At 47.0% G+C, this 21,146-nt stretch overlaps 1 protein-coding gene across 1 annotated transcript in view; it reads right to left on the bottom strand.

The window, feature by feature from the left end:
• LOC119941619 overlaps positions 1–20,750 on the bottom strand; it is a 30,219-nt gene extending 9,469 nt beyond the window's left edge. The window contains exons 1-7 of the mRNA XM_038762162.1: positions 20,673–20,750; positions 15,029–15,103; positions 8,533–8,601; positions 8,368–8,436; positions 5,848–6,003; positions 2,127–2,168; positions 1,145–1,274 (exon numbers count right to left, since the gene is read on the bottom strand). Of these exons, the coding sequence (XP_038618090.1) occupies positions 1,145–1,274; positions 2,127–2,168; positions 5,848–6,003; positions 8,368–8,436; positions 8,533–8,601; positions 15,029–15,103; positions 20,673–20,730 (599 nt within the window). The 5' untranslated portion in view covers positions 20,731–20,750. The remainder of the gene's footprint in view (positions 1–1,144; positions 1,275–2,126; positions 2,169–5,847; positions 6,004–8,367; positions 8,437–8,532; positions 8,602–15,028; positions 15,104–20,672) is intronic.
• Positions 20,751–21,146: the final 396 nt, after the last annotated feature.

Genomic DNA, 21,146 nt, shown 5'->3' with positions numbered 1-21,146 from the left:
TTATTATTATTATTATTATTCTGACCACAGCCGCCCTAAGATTAGTGAAGCAGCGTGGCTCAGTGGAATGAGCGCGGGCTTTGGAGTCAGAGGGCATGGGTTCAAATCCCGGCTCCACCAATTGTCAGCTGGGTGACGGTGGGCAAGTCATTTCACTTCTCTGGGCCTCAGTTCCCCCATCTGTAAAATGGGGATGAAGACTGTGAGCCCTCCATGGGACAACCTGATCACCTTGTAACCTCCCCAGCGCTTAGAACAGTGCTTTGCACATAGTAACTGCTTAATAAATGCCATTATTATTATTATTATTATTATTATTCTGACCACAGCCGCCCTAAGATTAGTGAAGCAGCGTGGCTCAGTGGAATGAGCGCGGGCTTTGGAGTCAGAGGGCATGGGTTCAAATCCCGGCTCCACCAATTGTCAGCTGGGTGACGGTGGGCAAGTCACTTCACTTCTCTGGGCCTCAGTTCCCCCATCTGTAAAATGGGGATGAAGACTGTGAGCCCTCCATGGGACAACCTGATCACCTTGTAACCTCCCCAGCGCTTAGAACAGTGCTTTGCACATAGTAACTGCTTAATAAATGCCATTTATTATTATTATTATTATTATTATTATTATTATTTGTTAAGCACTTACTATGTGCCAGGCACTGTAGTAAGTGCTGGGGTGGATATAAGTCACTTCACTTCTCTGGGCCTCTGTTACCTCATCTGTAAAATGGGGATTAAGAGTGTGAGCCCCCCATGGGACAACCGGATCACCTTGTAACCTCCCCAGCGCTGAGAACAGTGCTTTGCACATAGTAAGTGCTTAATAAACGCCATTATTATTATTATTATTATAGTGGTAACGGGAGAGGGCTGATTCAGCTGCCCCAAATGGTGCCCCTGTGCAGGCTCCTGAAAGAGGGGACGCTGAGGAGAGCCTCGTTGACAAGGGCTGAGCTGCCTCTCAGAAATGTCCACTACGACCATAGGGATAAAGACATTTTTTGAGATTCCAGTGCGGAAACTAATACTTGTGGGATGAGCCCTTCGTGTGGCCAGAGCCAAAGCTTAATGGTCGATTGGGTCTTCCACCTAACCTTCAACTTTCAAGATCCTCTCCTTGAAAGTTATAGGACAAAAAGCCAACTCACTTTAAATGCCCCCAAATCATTATCTGTCCCACCGCTATGAAGGCCATCAGCAAAAATGACACTATGACGCAGGTCAAGATGCCGATTCCCAGGAAGCGCTGGGTGGAAGAGTCCTTCTTTTCCTGATCATCTAAAGAAAACATCGTAGAGGAGAGTTATCAGCGTCTTGTAACCCTTTCAGATTGTTTCTTGGCTCTCCCTGGCAGTTTGAGGTTCTTGGGAATTGTCCTCATTTGTCGAACCTCCGCTGGGTCCTAGGCACTTCCCAGGAGAGTTAATAATCTCATCGTGGTCAGGGAATGGGTCTGCTTATTGTTAGGTTGTACTCGCCCAAGAGTTTAGTACCGTGCTCTCCACACAGTAAGCACTCGATAAATACAATTGAACGAATGAATGATTGAATTGGGACCACTAAGGAAAAGCTTTAGCCTTTCCTCCCTCAGTGAGGAACATTAGCAAATGACCTATAGCACCGTGGGAACATTTCTGGGAAGGAGTATGAGATGGGGAGAGGTTGGAGGATCTTGGGGACTTTGGATTGGAGAAGAGACGGCTAATGAGCGACTCTATGACTCAGTTCCCTCCTTGCACCCCGGGAGAGCTGGACCACTGTCCACTACAGTCCCAGTAGCAGCCAGGAGAGCTAGGGTGTAGCCATAATCTCCGCCAGGGAGAGAGATCCAGTTGAGGGATAACTTAATGGCCAAATTGGTCCTGAATCCATTTCCCCCTTCCAACCCTGGCACCCCCTTCCACCCCTGCAGCAATTTAGGAGTTGCTCATCACCCACGGGGTCTGGTTAGATTGATTCCTAGGAGGACGATCGGACCAACATTTGCATCTCCTCCCGTCCCGCCCCTGGAACTTCTCCCATTCAGAGAGGAAAGCAGCATTAGCGAATGGCCTACGGCATAGTGGGAACACTTCTGGGAAGGAGTATGAGATGGGGCGGGGTGGAGGAAAAAAGAAACAGAGCTCTTACCTCCGAGTGTTTTGACAGATTTGGATGAAGGCGTTTTTGCAACTAAATGAAACAGAAATAGGTAAATGAGAACAGCGAGCCCCAAGTGCGGTTTAGGGTCACAGAATGGGATGGTGAATGAGCATACACAGAAGTATTAAGATCCAGTGGTATCCTCCCCAAGAGAATACTAATTAGGCTGGTATTGTCAGCTTCAGCAGAACCAAGGTGGACAAGTTGCGTGAAAAAAAAAAATCACCCGTCTTTTGGATGCTGGCTGGCAGTGTCAATCTATTGAGTGTTCACACTGTCCTTAGCTGGCAGCGGAAGGGCTGGGAGCTGGACGACAACACAGTGACAGCTGGAAAGAAACAGGTGAATCTTTGAACACATCCAATTAAGGTGGAGGATGAGGAATCTACAAATCTAGTTTCGACCCAGGTGTGAAAAAAGGGGTGAGAAAAGCAAAATCCTTTGTTCTCTCCAAACCTGGATTCCATGAAACCCTCTACGGCTGCTCTCTGTATGCTTTCCAATAACCTTACAAAGAGGGGATAATAAGGAGGACGTAGGCAGGAGGAAAGGAGGGGCAAGGGAAAAGCTGGGAAGAAGTTCCGGCCCAACTCCTCCTCGTCTCACAAGCCTGTGTCCTTGGCGTTATCCTCGACTCATCTCTCATTTAACCCATATTTCCGGCTTCACCAAATCTTATCTGTTCAAACCTTCGCATCTCTAGAATCCACCCTTTCCTCTCCATCCAAACTGCTACAGCAGTTTGAATAAATCCAAGGATTTATTCTACCCTGCCTTGATTATTGCATCAGCCTCCTTGTTGAGTTCCCTGCCTCCTGGCTCTCTCCACGCTTCACTCTACTATCCAGATCATTTTTTAAAAAATCGTATTTGCATCAGACACTGTACCGAGTGCTGGGGGTAGATAGAAGTTCATCAGATTGGACACAGTCCGTGTCCTACGTGGGGCTCACAGTCTTAATCCCATTTTACCGCACTCAGTCACCTTGCCCCCTCCTTCCCGCTACAACCACGCACTTCATCCTGCTAATGTCAACCTACTCACTGCATCTCTGTCTCATCTATCTCACTCCCAACCTCTCCCCCATGTCCTCCCTCTGGCCTGGAACGCCCTCCCTCTTCACAACCAAAAGACGATCACTCTCCTTACCTTCAAAACCTTATCAAAAGAGGCCATCCCCGACTAAGCCCTCATTTCCCCCTCTCCAACTTCCTTCTGCATCATCCTTGCACTTGGATTTGCACCCTTTATTCACTCCTCTTTCAGCCTCACGGACTTATATACATATCCATAATTTATTTATTTGTAATAATGACTGTCTCCCCTCTAGTCTGTAAACTCATTATAGCTAGCACCTCTGTTATACTGTACTCTCTCTCTCAAGCACTTAGTGCAGTGCTCTGTAATAATAATAATAATAATAATAATGATGGCATTTATTAAGCGCTTACTCTGTGCAAAGCACTGTTCTAAGCACTGGGGAGGTTACAAGGTGATCAGGTTGGCCCACGGGGGGCTCACAGTCTAAATCCCCATTTTACAGTTGAGGGAACTGAGGCCCAGAGAAGTTAAGTGACTTGCCCAAACACAGAGTAAGCGCTCAATAAATACAATCGACTGATGAGGTAACTGAGGCACAGAGAAGTGAAGTGACTAGCCAAAGGTCCCACAGCAGATCAGTGACAAAGCCACATGTATTTTTCTACAAAACTGTTCAATTCATGTTTCCCCAGTCCTCAATATCTTCCAGTGGTTGCCCACCCACCTCGGCATCAAATATAAAAACTCCTTACCGTCGGCTTGAAAGCTTTAAAGCACTCAATCACTTTGCCCCTATTACATTACCTCGTTAATGTACCTCTCTCTCATCTATCTCACCGCTGACCCCTCGCCCATATCTTGCCTTCTGGCCTAGAAAATCCTCCCGCTTCATAACCAACTGACGAACACTCTCCCCATCTTCAAAGCCTTATGAAAATCACATCTCCTCCAGCTGAGCCCTCATTTCCTCTTCTCCCACTCCTTTCTGCATGCCCTCGCACGAAGAGAAGCAGCGTGGCTCACTGGAAAGAGCCCGGGCTTTGGAGTCAGAGGTCATGGGTTCAAATCCCGGCTCTGCCACTTGCCAGCTGTGTGACTTTGGGCAAGTCACTTCACTTCTCTGGGCCTCAGTTCCCTCATCTGTAAAATGGGGACTGTGAGCCCCCCGTGGGACAACCTGATCACCTTGTAACCTCCCCAGCGCTTAGAACAGCTAGGAATGGAACGGGCAGGCCTCTGCTTGACTCTCCCTCCCGTAGTTGAGACTGGTAGAGTCAATCAATCAATCAATCAATCAGTCGTATTTATTGAGCGCTTACTGTGTGCAGAGCACTGGACTAAGCGCTTGGGAAGTCCAAGTTGGCAACATATAGAGGCAGTCCCTACCCAACAGTGGGCTCACGGTCTAGAAGGGGGAGACAGAGAACAAAACCAAACATATTAACAAAATAAAATAAATAGAATAGATATGTACAAGTTAAATAAATAAATAGAGTAATAAATATGTACAAACATACATACAGGTGCTGTGGGGAAGGAAGGAGGTAAAACTCTCCAGGTGCGACCCTGAGAGGGGTCCCACCTCAGTAGAGATCACTATTTCCCACGTCCCCTCCCCACAGGCTGCAGGATAGACCAAACATTTTTTTTAACGGTATTTATTAAGCACTTACTATGTGCAAAGCACCGTTCTAAGCGTTGAAACTGTGAGCCCCATGTAGCAGCAGGACTGTGACCAACCTGATTATCTTGCATCTCCCCCAGCGCTTAGTACGGTGCTCAGCGCATAGTGAGTACTTTAGAAAATAACCCAATGGACTACTGCACCAGCCTTCTCTCTGATCTCCCATCCTCGTGTCTCTCTCCACTTCAATCCATACTTCACGCTGCTGCCCGGATTATCTTTGTCCAGAAACGCTCTGGGCATATCACTCCCCTCCTCAAAAATCTCCAGTGGCTACCAATCCATCTGCGCATCAGGCAGAAACTCCTCACCCTGGGCTTCCAGGCTCTTCATCCCCTCGCCCCCTCCTACCTCCCCTCCCTTCTCTCCTTCTCCAGCCCAGCCCGCACCCTCCGCTCCTCCACCGCTCACCTCCTCACCGTACCTCGCTCTCGCCTGTCCCACCATCGACCCCCGGCCCACGTCATCCCCCGGGCCTGGAATGCCCCCAATCCCTCTGCCCATCCGCCAAGCTAGCTCTCTTCCTCCCTTCAAGGCCCTGCTGAGAGCTCACCTCCTCCAGGAGGCCTTCCCAGACTGAGCCCCTTCCTTCCTCTCCCCCTCGTCCCCCTCTCCATCCCCCCATCTTACCTCCTTCCCTTCCCCACAGCACCTGTATATATGTATATATGTTTGTACATATTTTTTACTCTATTTATTTATTTTACTTGTACATATCTATTCTATTCATTTTATTTTGTTAGTATGTTTGGTTTTGTTCTCTGTCTCCCCCTTTTAGACTGTGAGCCCACTGTTGGGTAGGGACTGTCTGTATATGTTGCCAATTTGTACTTCCCAAGCACTTAGTACAGTGCTCTGCACATAGTAAGCGCTCAATAAATACGATTGATGATGATGATGATGATCATTCTCTTTAAGGGTCCTTGTGGAACTGCCCTTCATGGGTCTCATGGGGTTTGCAGGGGATCGTTCACTTCCCTTACCATTTGTAAATGTCCCTGGTGGCAATGGTGGCAACTGGAGTCTGGAAGCAGGCATGGAGACGGGTTCAGGAGGTAGGTGAACAGCAGGAAATGTGAGCCTTCCTCCTCTCCTGCTAGTGACTGAATCCTTCTCTTCAGATTGTGGGGTGCCAGATCCTGTGAAAAGGTGAAAGAACAAGATGAAGTGAGGTCCTGGGTGGGGAACACCCTCTAGACTGTAAGCTTTTTGTGGGCAGGGAGTGTGTCCTGTATATATGTATATATGTTTGTACATATTTATTACTCTATTTATTTATTTATTTATTTATTTTATTTGTACATATCTATTCTATTTATTTTATTTTGTTAGTATGTTTGGTTTTGTTCTCCGTCTCCCCCTTTTAGACTGTGAGCCCACTGTTGGGTAGGGACTGTCTCTAGACGTTGCCAATTTGTACTTCCCAAGCGCTTAGTACAGTGCTCTGCACATAGTAAGCGCTCAATAAATACGATTGATGATGATGATGGTGACGTGTCTGGTTTTTGTTATATTTTCCTCTCCCTTAGTAAAGCGCCCAGCACACAGTAAGCGCTCAATAAATACGATTGATGATGATGATGGTGACGTGTCTGGTTTTTGTTATATTTTCCTCTCCCTTAGTAAAGCGCCCAGCACACAGTAAGCGCTCAATAAATACGATCAATTATTGCTGGAGAACAATGATGGAAAAGCCCTGAGCAGGTTGGCATCTCTGGGTGAGAGCAGGAAGGACAGTCCCACCCTGCTAAGAGGTCTTACAAGAGTCCTCCGAGAAGGGAAAACTACTCTCCCTGCTCCGTGTGAGAAGGAAAAACGGCAAAATCGACACATTACACGGGTATTGTGCTGGTTCTGCTCTTCCTATCATCTTAGTGTCCAGACCTGGTGTAGACTAACAGGCCCCAGGCCTGGACTCCCAGCCAGGTTTCTAAGTTGATTCAGAGGGGGGCAAGGTATAATAATAATAATGGCATTTATTAAGTGCTTACTACTTGCAAAGCACTGTTCTAAGCGCTGGGGAGGTCACAAGGTAATCAGGTTGTCCCACGCGGGGCTCACAGTCTTCATCCCCATTTGACAGATGAGGGAACTGAGGCCCAGAGAAGTGAAGTGACTTGCCCAAAGTCACACAGCTGACAAGTGCTGGAGCCGGGATTTGAACCCATGACCTCTGACTCCAAAGCCCGGATTCTTTCCACTGAGCCACGCTGCCAAAGGCATCTTTGAAAACAAAATGGCACTCATGACCAAACTGTATTACACAGAAGCATGGGGGTGGGGGGACAAGCTCTTTGGGAGTCCGGGATTCAGGATATTTCAGATGATTTTGCTTGCCATTTCCCAATCAATCAATCAATCAACCATCATGGACAGAAATGTGAACCAAACAGGAACACACCTTTGGTCAGGAAGCGAGCGAATATATTCAATAATTAATGGCATTTATTTAGGACTTACTTCATGCAGAGCACTATACTAAGCTCTTAGGCGAGGACAGTACTATTGAGTTGTTATTCATTCATTCATTCAATCGTATTTATTGAGCGCTTATTGTATGCAGAGCACTGTACTAAGCACTTGGGAAGAACAAGTTGGCAACATATAGAGACGATCCCTACCCAACAACGGGCTCAAAGGCTAGAAGGGGGAGACATGTTTTCTGTCAATCAATCAATCAGTCGTATTTATTGAGCGCTTACTGTGTGCAGAGCACTGTACTAATCAATTAATCAATCAATCAATCGTATTTATTGAGCGCTTACTGTGTGCAGAGCACTGTACTAAGCGCTTGGGAAGTACAATTTGGCAACCTATAGAGACAGTCCCTACCCAACAGTGGGCTCACAGTCTAGAATGGGGAGACAGACAACAGAACCAAACATATTAACAAAATAAAATAAAAAGAATATAAAAAAAAATAAATTTCTACCCATCTTACAGTGTAGGCTAGATTTTGGAAATATGGAAGTAAGAATCTCTCAAAGGGCAGACGTCAGTACTGCTAATCTAATTATTTGGCGAATGAGGCATGTAGTTCTGAAAGATGAGGGGGGTATTAGACCACTATTTCCTGCTCAACTTCAGGTCTGTAGTCTGTCTGTCTTCATCACCCCATACCAGAGAAGGAAATTTATTATGATGATGATAATGATGATGATGATGGTATTTGCCAAGCGCTTACTATGTGCCAGGCACGGTACTAAGCACTAAGATGGATCCAGGCAAATTGAGTTGGACACAGTCCCTGTCCTACGTGGGGCTCATAGTCTCAATCCCCATTTTACAGATGAAGTAACTGGGGCACAGAGAGAAGTGACTTGCCCAAGGTCATACAGCAGAAAAGTGGCGGAGATGGGATTAGAACCCATGACCTTCTTACTCCCAGGCCCATGCTCTATCCACCTCACCTTGCTGCTTCTTCATGCAACTGTGCAGATAAACAGTTTTAATTTAAAAATAAAATCAAGCCACACTCGACAGTGCAGCTGGAGGGAACCTACCAAGTTTCTTGAGGTCTAGAATATGTTGGGAGAATTTGAACTTGTCTTTATTCGCTTCTTCAGAGTTATCTGATTAAACAGCGGTAAGGAAATGAGTTAGTCGGCCGCAACTACGGTTCATTTCAACGAAATTGAATTCCGATACTCATATTTGCAGATATTTACCCATCTGTTTCAAGAGGGCTTCCAAGTTTCGATGGAATTGAAGAAGCCGAAGTGGAGAGTCGGACATATCTGCCACAGAAAAGGAAAAGAAAAACATTTGTGGCAAATTGCTCTAATTCTTCTAATAATTCTAATAATTCAAATAATTGAATTTCCACTTCAATCATGACCAGTTTGGTCACGAGTGCCATTTTGTTTTCAAAGATACCTTTCCCCCGCCTGAATCAACTTAGTACCCCGGCTGGGAGGCCTGGGGCCTGTTCGTCTGTACGAGGTCTGGACAATAAGATGTTAGGAAGAGGAGAACCAGCACAACACGTGTGTAATGTGTAGATTTTGCCGTTTCTCCTTCTCGCACTGAGCTCTCTGAAGGGAGCTGCCCTGCTCATAGATAAGGACCAAAATATCCGGAGATAGGAAATAAAATCATCATCATCATCATCATCATCAATCGTATTTATTGAGCGCTTACTATGTGCAGAGCACTGTACTAAGTGCTTGGGAAGTACAAATTGGCAACATACAGAGACAGTCCCTACCCAACAGTGGGCTCACATTCTAAAAGGGGGAGACAGAGAACAAAACCAAACATACTAACAAAATAAAATAAATAGAATAGATATGTACAAATAAAATAAATAAATAAATAGAGTAAAAAATATGTACAAACATATATACATATATACAGGTGCTGTGGGGAAGGGAAGGAGGTAAGATAGGGGGTATGGAGAGGGGGACGAGGGGGAGAGGAAGGAAGGGGCTCAGTCTGGGAAGGCCTCCTGGAGGAGGTGAGCTCTCAGCAGGGCCTTGAAGGGAGGAAGAGAGCTAGCTTGGCGGATGGGCAGAGGGAGGGCATTCGAGGCCCGGGGGATGACGTGGGCCGGGGGTCGATGGTGGGACAGGCGAGAGCGAGGTACGGTGAGGAGATCAGCGGTGGAGGAGTGGAGGGTGCGGGCTGGGCTGGAGAAGGAGAGAAGGGACGTGAGGTAGGAGGGGGCGAGGGGATGGACAGCCTCGAAGCCCAGGGTGAGGAGTTTCTGCCTGATGCGCAGATTGATTGGTAGCCACTGGAGATTTTTGAGGAGGGGAGTGATATGCCCAGAGCATTTCTGGACAAAGATAATCCGGGCAGCAGCATGAAGTATGGATTGAAGTGGAGAGAGACACGAGGATGGGAGATCAGAGAGAAGGCTGTGGCGCCTAATGGTCTGTACGGAATGCTTCCAAACCCTCTGTTCTTCCCCTGCCTGAAGGCTGTGGGAGAGTAAAGACTAGAGGAGGCCTGACCTGGGGGTGTCAGTTCCCTTAGGTTTACACGTTCCGGGGCTGTGGTCTTCAAACTCAGGTCCAAGCCACTCTTGGGACTTGCCAGTTTGACGGCCTCCAACGATATTTTGGCCAATTTGTACTTCCCAAGCGCTTAGTACAGTGCTCTGCACATAGTAAGCACTCAATAAATATGATTGATGATGATGATGATATTTTCCTCCCAGAATGGTAGCTGACCTGGGGTAAGAGTGGGAAACATTGAAGTGTAATCAGTGGATCACCTTTTCCTATGACCTTTAGGGAGGCACTGTGTGTCCCTGCTGTACTCAACCTTCTCCCCCTTTTAGACTGTGAGCCCGCTGTTGGGTAGGGACTGTCTCTACATGTTGCCAATTTGTACTTCCCAAGCGCTTAGTACAGTGCTCTGCACACAGTAAGCGCTCAAAAAATACAATTGATGATGATGATGATGATGATGTTCTTCCATTTTCAGCCTGCACGACTGGTGTATCCTTTCCCTAGGGAGCTGGAAGGGGGCAGAAGCTAAAACCAAAATGGCAGATCTTCTTGTCTTCTGGTGGTGCCCGCGACCCCCAGCCGAGTTCCCCGTGGAGTCCTCAAAAACCTCACTGGGCTGAGGAGCCAACCCCAGTCTCGCCCCTTCCCCGGTGTCCGTGGTGACAAACAGTTACCATCCTCATCATGCCTGGGGGGAGCTGAGCCACCCTCGGTGCCCAGCATCCAGCCCGCCACGTCGGCTATCGCCAAGACGCAGCAGCACCAAAGACAGCCAGTTCAACAGGAGTTGCTTTCCGGGGGCAGTGACCCAGATGTCGAAGGCTATAGGCTCACCCTTAGGACCCCAGGTTGGGGTGCGGGCAACCTCCAGGCCAGGGGCTGCTTAGCGTTGCATTGGCAACGCTATCATCATCTCGCCCCCTCCTACCTCACCTCCCTTCTCTCCTTCTCCAGCCCAGCCCGCACCCTCCGCTCCTCCGCCGCTAATCTCCTCACCGTACCTCGTTCTCGCCTGTCCCGCCATCGACCCCCGGCCCACGTCATCCCCCGGGCCTGGAATGCCCCCAATCCCTCTGCCCATCCGCCAAGCTGGCTCTCTTCCTCCCTTCAAGGCCCTGCTGAGAGCTCACCTCCTCCAGGAGGCCTTCCCAGACTGAGCCCCTTCCTTCCTCTCCCCCTCGTCCCCCTCTCCATCCCCCCCATCTTACCTCCTTCCCTTCCCCACAGCACCTGTATATATGTATATATGTTTGTACATATTTATTACTCTATTTATTTATTTTACTTGTATATATCTATTCCATTTATTTTATTTTGTTAGTATGTTTGGTTTTGTTCTCTGTCTCCCCCTTTTAGACTGTGAGCCCACTGTTGGGTAGGGACTGTCTCTATATGTTGCCAATTTGTACTTCCCAAGCGCTTAGTACAGTGCTCTGCACATAGTAAGTGCTCAATAAATACGATTGATGATGATGATGATGATTGGCAGAGGCAGCATTCATTCATTCATTCAATTGTATTTATTGAGCGCTCACTGTGTGCAGAGCACTGTCCTAAGCGCTTGGGAAGTACAAGTTAGGCGGGTGGCCAACCAGGTAAGGAAGGGGATTGCTCACAACCTGGGGGACTTGGGGAAGAGGAGTGGAGCCTGACATCATGGGGACTAGGTTTGAGGGCAAGCGCAACCTCTTGTCTGCGCCTGCAACCCGGCGACGATGACGATGACGGCATTTGTTAAGCGCTTACTGTGTGCGAACAGCGCTGGGGGGATACAAGGTGATTAAGTTGCCCCACGTAGGGCTCCCAGTCTTAATCCCCATTTTACAGATGAGGTCACTGAGGCCCAGAGAAGTTAAGCAACTTGCCCAAAGTCACACAGCACACGAGTGGCGGAGTCGGGATTAGAACCCACGACCTCTGACTCCCAAGCCCGGGCTCTTTCCACTGGCGCTGGGATAGATTCATTCATTCAATCGTACTTATTGAGAGCTTACGGTGTGCAGAGCACTGTACTAAGCGCTTGGGAAGTACAAGTTGGCGACATATAGCGACGGTATGCAAGATAATCAGATCAGACATGAGGGCTGACAGATATTAAATCCCTAGACTGATTTAAATCCCTAAATCCCTAGATATTAAATCTTCTTGACTGTGAGCCCACTGTTGGGTAGGGACCATCTCTCTATGTTGCCAACTTGGACTTCCCACGCGCTTAGTCCAGTGCTCTGCACACAGTAAGTGCTCAATAAATACGATTGAATGAATGAATGAATGTGACCTACCAACAACCCGCGCCCCAGACCCGCCCGCCCCGCATCTCCGGACCCCCCACCCCCGGACCCTCACCCTCCCACCCCCTGGATCCCCCCGGACCCCCGAACCTGGGGTTTAGGGGAAGTGATGATGAGCCAAATGGTGGCTGCCAGGAAGAAGAGGGGTGAGGGAGTGGGCTACAATACAGCAGACAAGTTAAATACACTCACTGGTTGCCCGCACCCACCGCATAAAGGCCACCGTCCTGGGAATTTGAAAAATGACAAATGCGCCTTAGTCCCCTATCAATCAATCGTATTTATTGAGCGCTTACTATGTGCAGAGCACTGTACTAAGCGCTTAGATGACTTCAGGACCAAAAACCTGTGCAAAGGCATCCTTTGCCAAAAAAGAGACTCAATCTCAAGTGTCCACTTTACCTTCCTCTCTTTTTTGTTCAGATTTCCTCTCCCCACTTCTTCCTCCTCCTTCTATGCCTTTTTCCTTCTTCCCTCTTTGATTCCCTGCCGTCTCAAAGCTCCGCCCCAGAAGCAGCCTGTGCCCGGGAGTCAATCCCATCCCAGCTCTCCCAACTGATTGCTGTGGGACTTTGGGGAAGTCGCTTACCTTCTCCGGGCCTCCGTTTCTTCAACTGTAAAATGGGGATTCTACCTCCTACTCAGACTGTGAGCCCCATGTAGGACAGGGTCTTTGTCTTATCTAGTTAAGGTGTCCCTTCCCCAACCCTCAGAAGGCGTTTGACACTCTGAGAGCTTAATAAATACCACCAAAAAAGTGCATTCTCTTGTTTAAAATAAGTGTCACTCTTCCTTCAGGGTCTTTGTCTTATCTAGTTAAGGTGTCCCTTCCACAACCGGCGTTTGACACTCTAAGAGCTTAACAAATACCACCCAAAAAGTGCATTCTCTTGTTTAAAATAAGTGTCACTCTTCCTTCAGGGTCTTTGTCTTATCTAGTTAAGGTGTCCCTTCCACAACCCTCAGAATGGTGTTTGACACTCTAAGAGCTTAATAAATACCACCAAAAAAGTGCATTCCCTTGTTTAAAATAAGTGTCACTCTTCCCTCAGGGTCTTTGTCTTATCTAGTTAAGGTGTCCCTTCCACAACCCTCAGAATGGTGTTTGACACTCTGAGAGCTTAATAAATACCACCAAAAAAGTGCATTCTCTTGTTTAAAATAAGTGTCACTCTTCCTTCAGGGTCTTTGTCTTATCTAGTTAAGGTGTCCCTTCCACAACCCCGTTTGACACTCTAAGAGCTTAATAAATACCACCAAAAAAGTGCATTCCCTTGTTTAAAATAAGTGTCACTCTTCCCTCAGGGTCTTTGTCTTATCTAGTTAAGGTGTCCCTTCCACAACCGGCGTTTGACACTCTAAGAGCTTAATAAATACCACCAAAAAAGTGCATTCCCTTGTTTAAAATAAGTGTCACTCTTCCCTCAGGGTCTTTGTCTTATCTAGTTAAGGTGTCTCTTCCCCAACCCTCAGAACAGTGTTTGACACTCTAAGAGCTTAATAAATACCACCCAAAAAGTGCATTCTCTTGTTTAAAATAAGTGTCACTCTTCCTTCAGGGTCTTTGTCTTATCTAGTTAAGGTGTCCCTTGACACTCTAAGAGCTTAACAAATACTACCAAAAAAGGGCATTCTTTTGTTTAATAATAATAATATTATGTATATATGTATGTACATATATATATGTATATGTATATGTATATATATGTACATATATATGTATATATGTATATATGGTTGTACATATTTATTACTCTATTTATTTATTTATTTTACTTGTACATATCTATCCTATTTATTTTATTTTGTTAGTATGTTTGGTTTTGTTCTCTGTCTCCCCCTTTTAGACTGGGAGCCCACTGTTGGGTAGGGACTGTCTCTATACGTTGCCAACCTGTACTTCCCAAGCACTTAGTACAGTGCTCTGCACACAGTAAGCGCTCAATAAATACGATTGATGATGATGATGAATAATAATAATGATGTTGGCATTTGTTAAGCGCTTACTATGTGCAAAGCACTGTTCTAAGCGCTTGGGGGGCTACAAAGTGATCAGGTTGTCCCACATGGGGCTCACAGTCTTAATCCCCATTTTACAGAGGAGGTCACTGAGGCTCAGAGAAGTTAAGTGACTTGCCCAAGGTCACACAGCAGACAGGTGGAGGAGCTGGGATTCGAACCCATGACCTCTGACTCCAAAGCCCGGGCTCTTTTCCACTGAGCCACGCTGCTTCTCAGTTTAAAATCCATCATCCATCAATTGTATTTATTGAGCACTTACTGTGTGCAGAGCACTGTACTAAGCGCTTGGGAAGTCCAAGTTGGCAACACATAGAGACGGTCCCTACCCAACAGTGGGCTCACAGTCTAGAAGGGGGAGACAGAGAACAAAACCAAACATATTAACAAAATGAAATAAATAGAATAGATATGTACAAGCAAAATAAATAAGTAGAGTAATAAATAAATAATAAAGCTCAATCAATCAATCAACTGTATTTATTGAGCGCTTACTGTGTGCAGAGCACGGTACTAAGCGCTTGGGAAAATAAGTGTCACTCTTTCCTCAGGGCTGGAAAATACACTGTGAGCCCGCTGTAGGGACCGACTCTATATGTTGCCAACTTGTACTTCCCAAGCGCTTAGTACAGTGCTCTGCGCACAGTAAGCGCTCAATAAATACGATTGAATGAATGAATGAACTGGGGATGAATTTTAGCATTTTTCTGGGTCTCACCTTAGGGAATATTTTTAGGCGTTGGCTTCCCTTGCTTCTCAATTTGGGCTTCCTCTAGAAGCAGCCGCGATCTAGATCACCTTAGATTTTTATCCTCATACAACTTAAACCGGAATATTACGTTGGTGGCTAGAATAACGGATTTGAAGTTAAAATTAAAAAAAAAAACCAGGCTACTTGCCTCTATTAAGGCTGATGGTTTTGGTGACTTCTTTTGTTCTAGATAGTTCTTCTAGATCCTGCAGATAGTCTTGGTCTTCGGGGAAAGAATATGAAGAAAGAGTATTTCTTTATTCGAAAGTATCAGTACTCAACCTGGGCATTCCAGGTAACTAGTCCAACTTTATATAATAATAATAATAATAGCATTTATTAAGCGCTTACTATGTGCAAAGCACTAAGTGCTGTGGAGGTGACAAGGTAATCAGGTAATCAGAGAAGCAGCGTGGCTCAGTGGAAGGAGCACAGGCTTTGGAGTCAGAGGTCATGGGTTCGAATTCCGACTCCACCACGTGTCTGCTGTGTGACCTTGGGCAACTTCTCGGAGCCACAGTTACCTCATCCGTAAAATTGGGATGAAGACTGTGAGCCCCCCGTGGGACAACCTGATCACCTTGTATCCCCCCCAGCGCTTAGAACAGTGCTCTGCACATAGTGAGCGCTTAACAAATGCCGTCTAAAAAAAAAATCAGGTTGTCCCCCGGGGGGCTCATAGTCTTAACCATTTTACAGATGAGGTAACCGAGGCACAGAGAAGTTAGGTGACTTGCCCAAAGTCACACAGCTGACAATGGGTGTAGTCAGGATTTGAACCCATGACCTTTGACTCCAAAGCCCATGTTCTTTCCACACTGCTTGTCTATGTCTCACAGTCACGTACATGCACCGGAGTTGCCAAATTTTCACTTTAGGCCATGGGGCCGAATTTGGATGGAACTTTGAAGGGCTGGAGGATTGTGGGGGTGGCGATAATAATAATAATAATAATAATAATAATAATAATAATAATAACAATAATGATAATGGTATTTGTTAAGCGCTTACTATGTGCCAAGCACCGTTCTAAGCGCTGGGGAGGTTACAAGGTGATCAGGTTGTCCCACGGGGGGCTCACAGTTTTAATTCCCATTTTACAGATGAGGGAACTGAGAAGTTAAGTGACTTGCCCAAAGTCAATCAATCAGTCAATTGTATTCATTGAGCGCTTACTGTGTGCAGAGCGCTGTACTAAGCGCTTGGGAAGTACAAGTTGGCAACATATAAAGACGGTCCCTACCCAATTGGCAGAGCTGGGATTTGAACCCGTGTCCTCTGACTCCAAAGCCCGGGCTCTTTCCACTGAGCCACGCTGCTTCGGGGTGAGTTAAAGCGAGAGAGGGAGGAAAGCGATCATTTCTTTACCATTATTTTCTTATCTCTTATCTTATCTTCTTATCTTATGTTGCCAACTTGTACTTCCCAAGCGCTTAGTACAGTGCTCTGCACACAGTAAGCGCTCCAGAAATACGATTGATTGATTGATCTCAAGTGCTCTAAATCTGATTGACTGGAGTGATTGTACTAGTGCATAGAGAAGCAGCGTGGCTCAGAGGAAAGAGCCCGGGCTTGGGAGTCAGAAGTCATGGGTTCGAATCCCGACTCTACCACATTGTCTGCTGTGTGACCTTGGGCAGGTCACTTAACTTCTCTGAGACTCAGTTCCCTCATCTGTAAAATGGGGATGAAGACTGTGAGCCCCACGTGGGCCAGCCTGATCACCTTGTGTGCCCCCCCAGCGCTTAGAACAGTGCTTTGCACAGAGTAAGCGCTTAGCAAATGCCACCATCAAGGAGAAGAGAAGGAAATGGAAAGGGGGAAAGGAAGGGAAAAAAGTGGGTACTTAGTGCCCGCCACCGCGCCTGCCCCAGTTGCTGATCCCCGAAAAGGAGTCGGCTCTGGTGCCGACAGGCCACGGCTGAGCTGGAGCGGCTCCCGTGATGACAAATGTCGCCAACTTGTACTTCCCAAGCGCTTAGTACAGTGCTCTGCACGCAGTAAGCGCTCAAGAAATACGATCGAGCGATGGATTGATCGGTGGAGGCGGCAGAGGAAGCAGCGGCCCGCTGGGCCGGAAATTAGTAGGAGGATGATTCCCAAATCGTCCTGATCTTTCTCCTTCTCTGCAGTCTTGCCTTTCCTATTTACGTTGCCAACTTGGACTTCCCAAGCGCTCAGTGCAGTGCTGTGCGCGCAGTAAGCGCTCGAGAAATACGACTGAATGAATAAATTCGGCAGCTGCTGCAGCATCTCGGAGGTGCCGCCCCAACCCGGAGGATTCCTCAGGATGTTTGGGCGGACCAGGGGTGAGCGCCAGGCGTATGCCGATCTTTTCATCTAGCCCCGGGCCTAGGGAGCTAGCTATTGCTACCCCATCCTGCCCCAAACACTGGGAATGCAGCTAAATCCTGGGAAACCCCATTAATAATAATAATATAATACTATAATATAATATATAATATATAATATAATATATAATATAATATATAATATATATAATAATATATAACATATAACATTATATAATTAATATAATTATATAATGAATTATAATTAATATGATATTATATTATATATAATAATATAATATATAATATAATATAATAATAATAATAATAATAATAATAATAATAATAATGGCATTTGTTAGGCGCTTCCTATGTGCAGAGCACTGCTCTAAGCACTGGGGAGGATACAAGGTGATCAGGCCGTCCCACGGGGGGCTCACAGTCTTCATCCCCATTTTCCAGAGGAGGGAACTGAGGCCCAGAGAAGTGAAGTGACTTGCCCACAGTCACCCAGCTGACAAGTGGCGGAGCTGGGATTTGAACCCATGACCTGTGACTCCAAAGCCCGGGCTCTTTCCACTGAGCCACGCTGCTTCTCTAATCCCCCGAAGGTAAGGCTTGGAGTTGATGACTCGGTTGTCAACTCGGGCTGTCACCATGGGGACTCCCGGGGAGGTGAAAAGTGGCTGTTCTTAAGCTTCAGATACCCCCACTGAATAATAATAATAATAATGATGGCATTTATTAAGCGCTTACTACGTGCAAAGCACTGTTCTAAGCGCTGGGGAGGTTACAAGGTGATCGGGTTGTCCCACGGGGGGTTCACAGTCTTAATCCCCGTTTGACAGAGGAGGTAACTGAGGCACCGAGAAGTGAAGTGACTCGCCCAAAGTCACCCAGCTGACAGTTGGCGGAGCCGGGATTTGAACCCATGACCTCTGACTCCAAAGCCCGGGCCCTTTCCACTGAGCCATGCTGCTGAAGGAACCTATGTGGTGATGATGAGGATGGCATTTGTTAAGCGCTTACTATGTGCAAAGCACTGTTCTAAGCGCTGGGGGAGGTTACAAGGTGATCAAGTTGTCCCACAGGGGGCTCACAGTTTTAATCCCCATTTCACAGATGAGGGAACTGAGGCACAGAGAAGTGACGTGACTTGCCCAAAGTCACACAGCTGACAGTTGGCAGAGCCGGGATTTGAACCTACGATCTCTGACTCCAAAGCCCGGGCTCTTTCCATCATCATCATCATCATCATCATCATCATCATCAATCGTATTTATTGAGCACTTACTGTGTGCAGAGCACTGTACTAAGCGCTTGGGAAGTACAAATTGGCATCATATAGAGACAGTCCCTACCCAACAGTGGGCTCACGGTCTGAAGGAAGGTCCCCCAAAGGGCCCATGGAGATTGCATGGTCCATGGAGATTGCAATGGAGCTGCAAGTTCAGTGGAAAGAGCCCGGGCTTTGGAGTCAGAGGTCACGGGTTCAAATCCCGGCTCCGCCACTTGTCAGCTGGGTGACTTTGGGCAAGTCACTTCACTTCTCTGGGCCTCAGGTACCTCATCTGTCACATGGGGATTAAAAAAACTGTGAGCCCCCCGTGGGACAACCTGATCACCTTGTAACCTCCCCAGTGCTTAGAACAGTGCTTTGCACATAGTAAGCGCTTAACAAATGCCATTATTATTATTATTATTATTCTCTGGGCCTCAGTTACCTCATCTGTAAAATGGGGATTAAGACTGTGAGCCCCACGTGGGACAACCTGATCACCTTGTATCACCCCAGCGCTTAGAACAGTGCTTGGCACATAGTAAGCGCTTAATAAATGCCATCGTTATTATTATTATTATCCCTTAGCCATTGCCTGCTGGTTCAGTGAAACAAAGTTCTTTGCTGTGGTAGGAGAAGCAGCATGGCGAACTGGATAGAACACTGGCCTGGGTGTCAGAAGGTCATGGGTTCTAATCCTGCCCCCGCCACTTGTCTGCAGTGGGACCTTAGGTCAGTCATTTTACTTCTCTGGACTTCAGTTCCCTCGTTTGTAAAATGAGCCCAGCCTGGGACAGGGACTGTGTCCAACCCAATTTGCTTGCATCCCCCACAGGGCTTAGCACAGTGCCTAGCGCATAATAATAATAATAATAATAATAATAATAATAATAATAATAATAATGGTATTTGTTAAGCACTTACTATGTGCCAAGCACTGTTGCAAGCGGTGGGGTAGATACAAGGTAATCGGGTTGTCCCACGTGGGGCTCATAGTCTTAATCCCCATTTTCCAGATGAGGGAACTGAGGCACAGAGAAGTTCAGTGACTTGCCCAAGGTCACACAGCCAAGTGGCTGTCTACTTAGAGAAGCAGCGTGGCTCAGTGGAAAAAGAGCGCGGGCTTTGGAGTCAGAGGTCATGGGTTCAAATCCAGGCCCCGCCAATTGTCAGCTGGGTGACTTTGGGCAAGTCACTTCGCTTCTCTGGGCCTCAGTGACCTCATCTGGAAAATGGGGATGAAGACTGTGAGCCCCACGTGGGACAACCTGATCCCCTTGTAACCTCCCCAGCGCTTAGAACAGTGCTTCGCACATAGTAAGCGCTTCATAAATGCCGTCATTACTATTATTATTATTATTCTAGACTGTGAGCCCATTGTTGGGTAGGGACCGTCTCTATATGTTGCCCATTTGAACTTCCCGAGCACTTCATACAGTGCTCTGCACACTGGAAGCGCTCAGTAAATACGATTGAATTAATGAATGAACGACGTGGTGGAGTCAGGATCAGAACCCACGACCTCTTTCCACTAAGCCACACTGCTTCTCATAGTAAGCGCTTAACAAATATGGAAGAGCAAAGTCAGGACGAGCAGTGCGGCTCCGCGGAAAGAACCCAGGCCTGGGAGCGAGGACCTGGGTTTTAATCCTGTCTCCTTCACCTGTCTGCTGTGTGACTTTGGGCAAGTCACTTCATTTCTACGCGCCTCATCTGGGAGCCTGGTGTGAGCCAGGGACTGTGTCTAGATTATCCTGGATCTGCTCCAGTGCTTAGAACAGTGCTTGGCACATAGTAAGTGCTTCCCAAATGCCGTCAATAAAAAAGTACAATGCAGAGCCAGTGGAAATCATCCACTTCCAAAGACGAGCACTGCATCTTGAGCCACTGCAAACCAGGCAGAGAGCAGCATTAATCCAGAAAATATTACGGCTTCAGTTATGGAATTACAGCGCGGAAAACATTACGGCTTCAGTTATGGAATTACGGCGTCCCGAACCGCTCCGCTGAGAGACCCCCACTCCCTTGTTGCAGGAAGAGATTCCCACCCTTCCTCCTGGAGAGGGGAAAGGGATCATTCTTGGACGTCGGCTTAATACGCGATCTTTGCCGGCGCCCGAACTTTCAAACCTGAGGAGAAGCCGTAGTGACTAGTGGCCCCTATGCCTTGCTCATCCCGACCCATCAAACAGGAGTGTGGACATCCAAGAGAAGCGACTTACGGAATGTATTTTTCATCGATTGGATTAGATTTGCTGAAAGTGATGGAAATTCAGTCATTGAATCTGAAAAGCCAAACGGTTTGACAGTTAGGACGACAGTTGTTTATGCGTGACTCACTCTTCGCTCTTCGACTTTATGTTGATTTCTTTAAAACTGGTGCAATATGATTTAAAAAAAAACACATTTGTGCCTTGCAAGGTCCAAGTACTGGGGGCGAGATTACGAGGAGCAGCGTGGCCTGGTGGAAAGAGAACGGGACCGAGAGTCAGAAGGACCTGGGTTCTAGTCCCGGCTCGGCCGCTTGTCTGCTGGGTGACCTTGGGCAAGTCACTTCACTTCTCTGTACCTCAGTTACCTCATCTGTAAAATGGGGATTGCGACTGTGAGCCCCATGTGGGACAGGGACTGTGTCGAACCCGATGATCTTGTGCCTACCCCACTGCCTAGAACGGTGCGTGGTAAGTGCTTAACAA

This window comes from Tachyglossus aculeatus, chromosome 20 (genome assembly GCF_015852505.1).
Source record: "Tachyglossus aculeatus isolate mTacAcu1 chromosome 20, mTacAcu1.pri, whole genome shotgun sequence".
In the NCBI taxonomy this organism is placed as follows: Eukaryota; Metazoa; Chordata; class Mammalia; order Monotremata; family Tachyglossidae; genus Tachyglossus; species Tachyglossus aculeatus.
The sequence above is the reverse complement of the archived record's forward strand: the minus strand, read 5'-3'. Positions and strand labels throughout refer to the sequence as shown.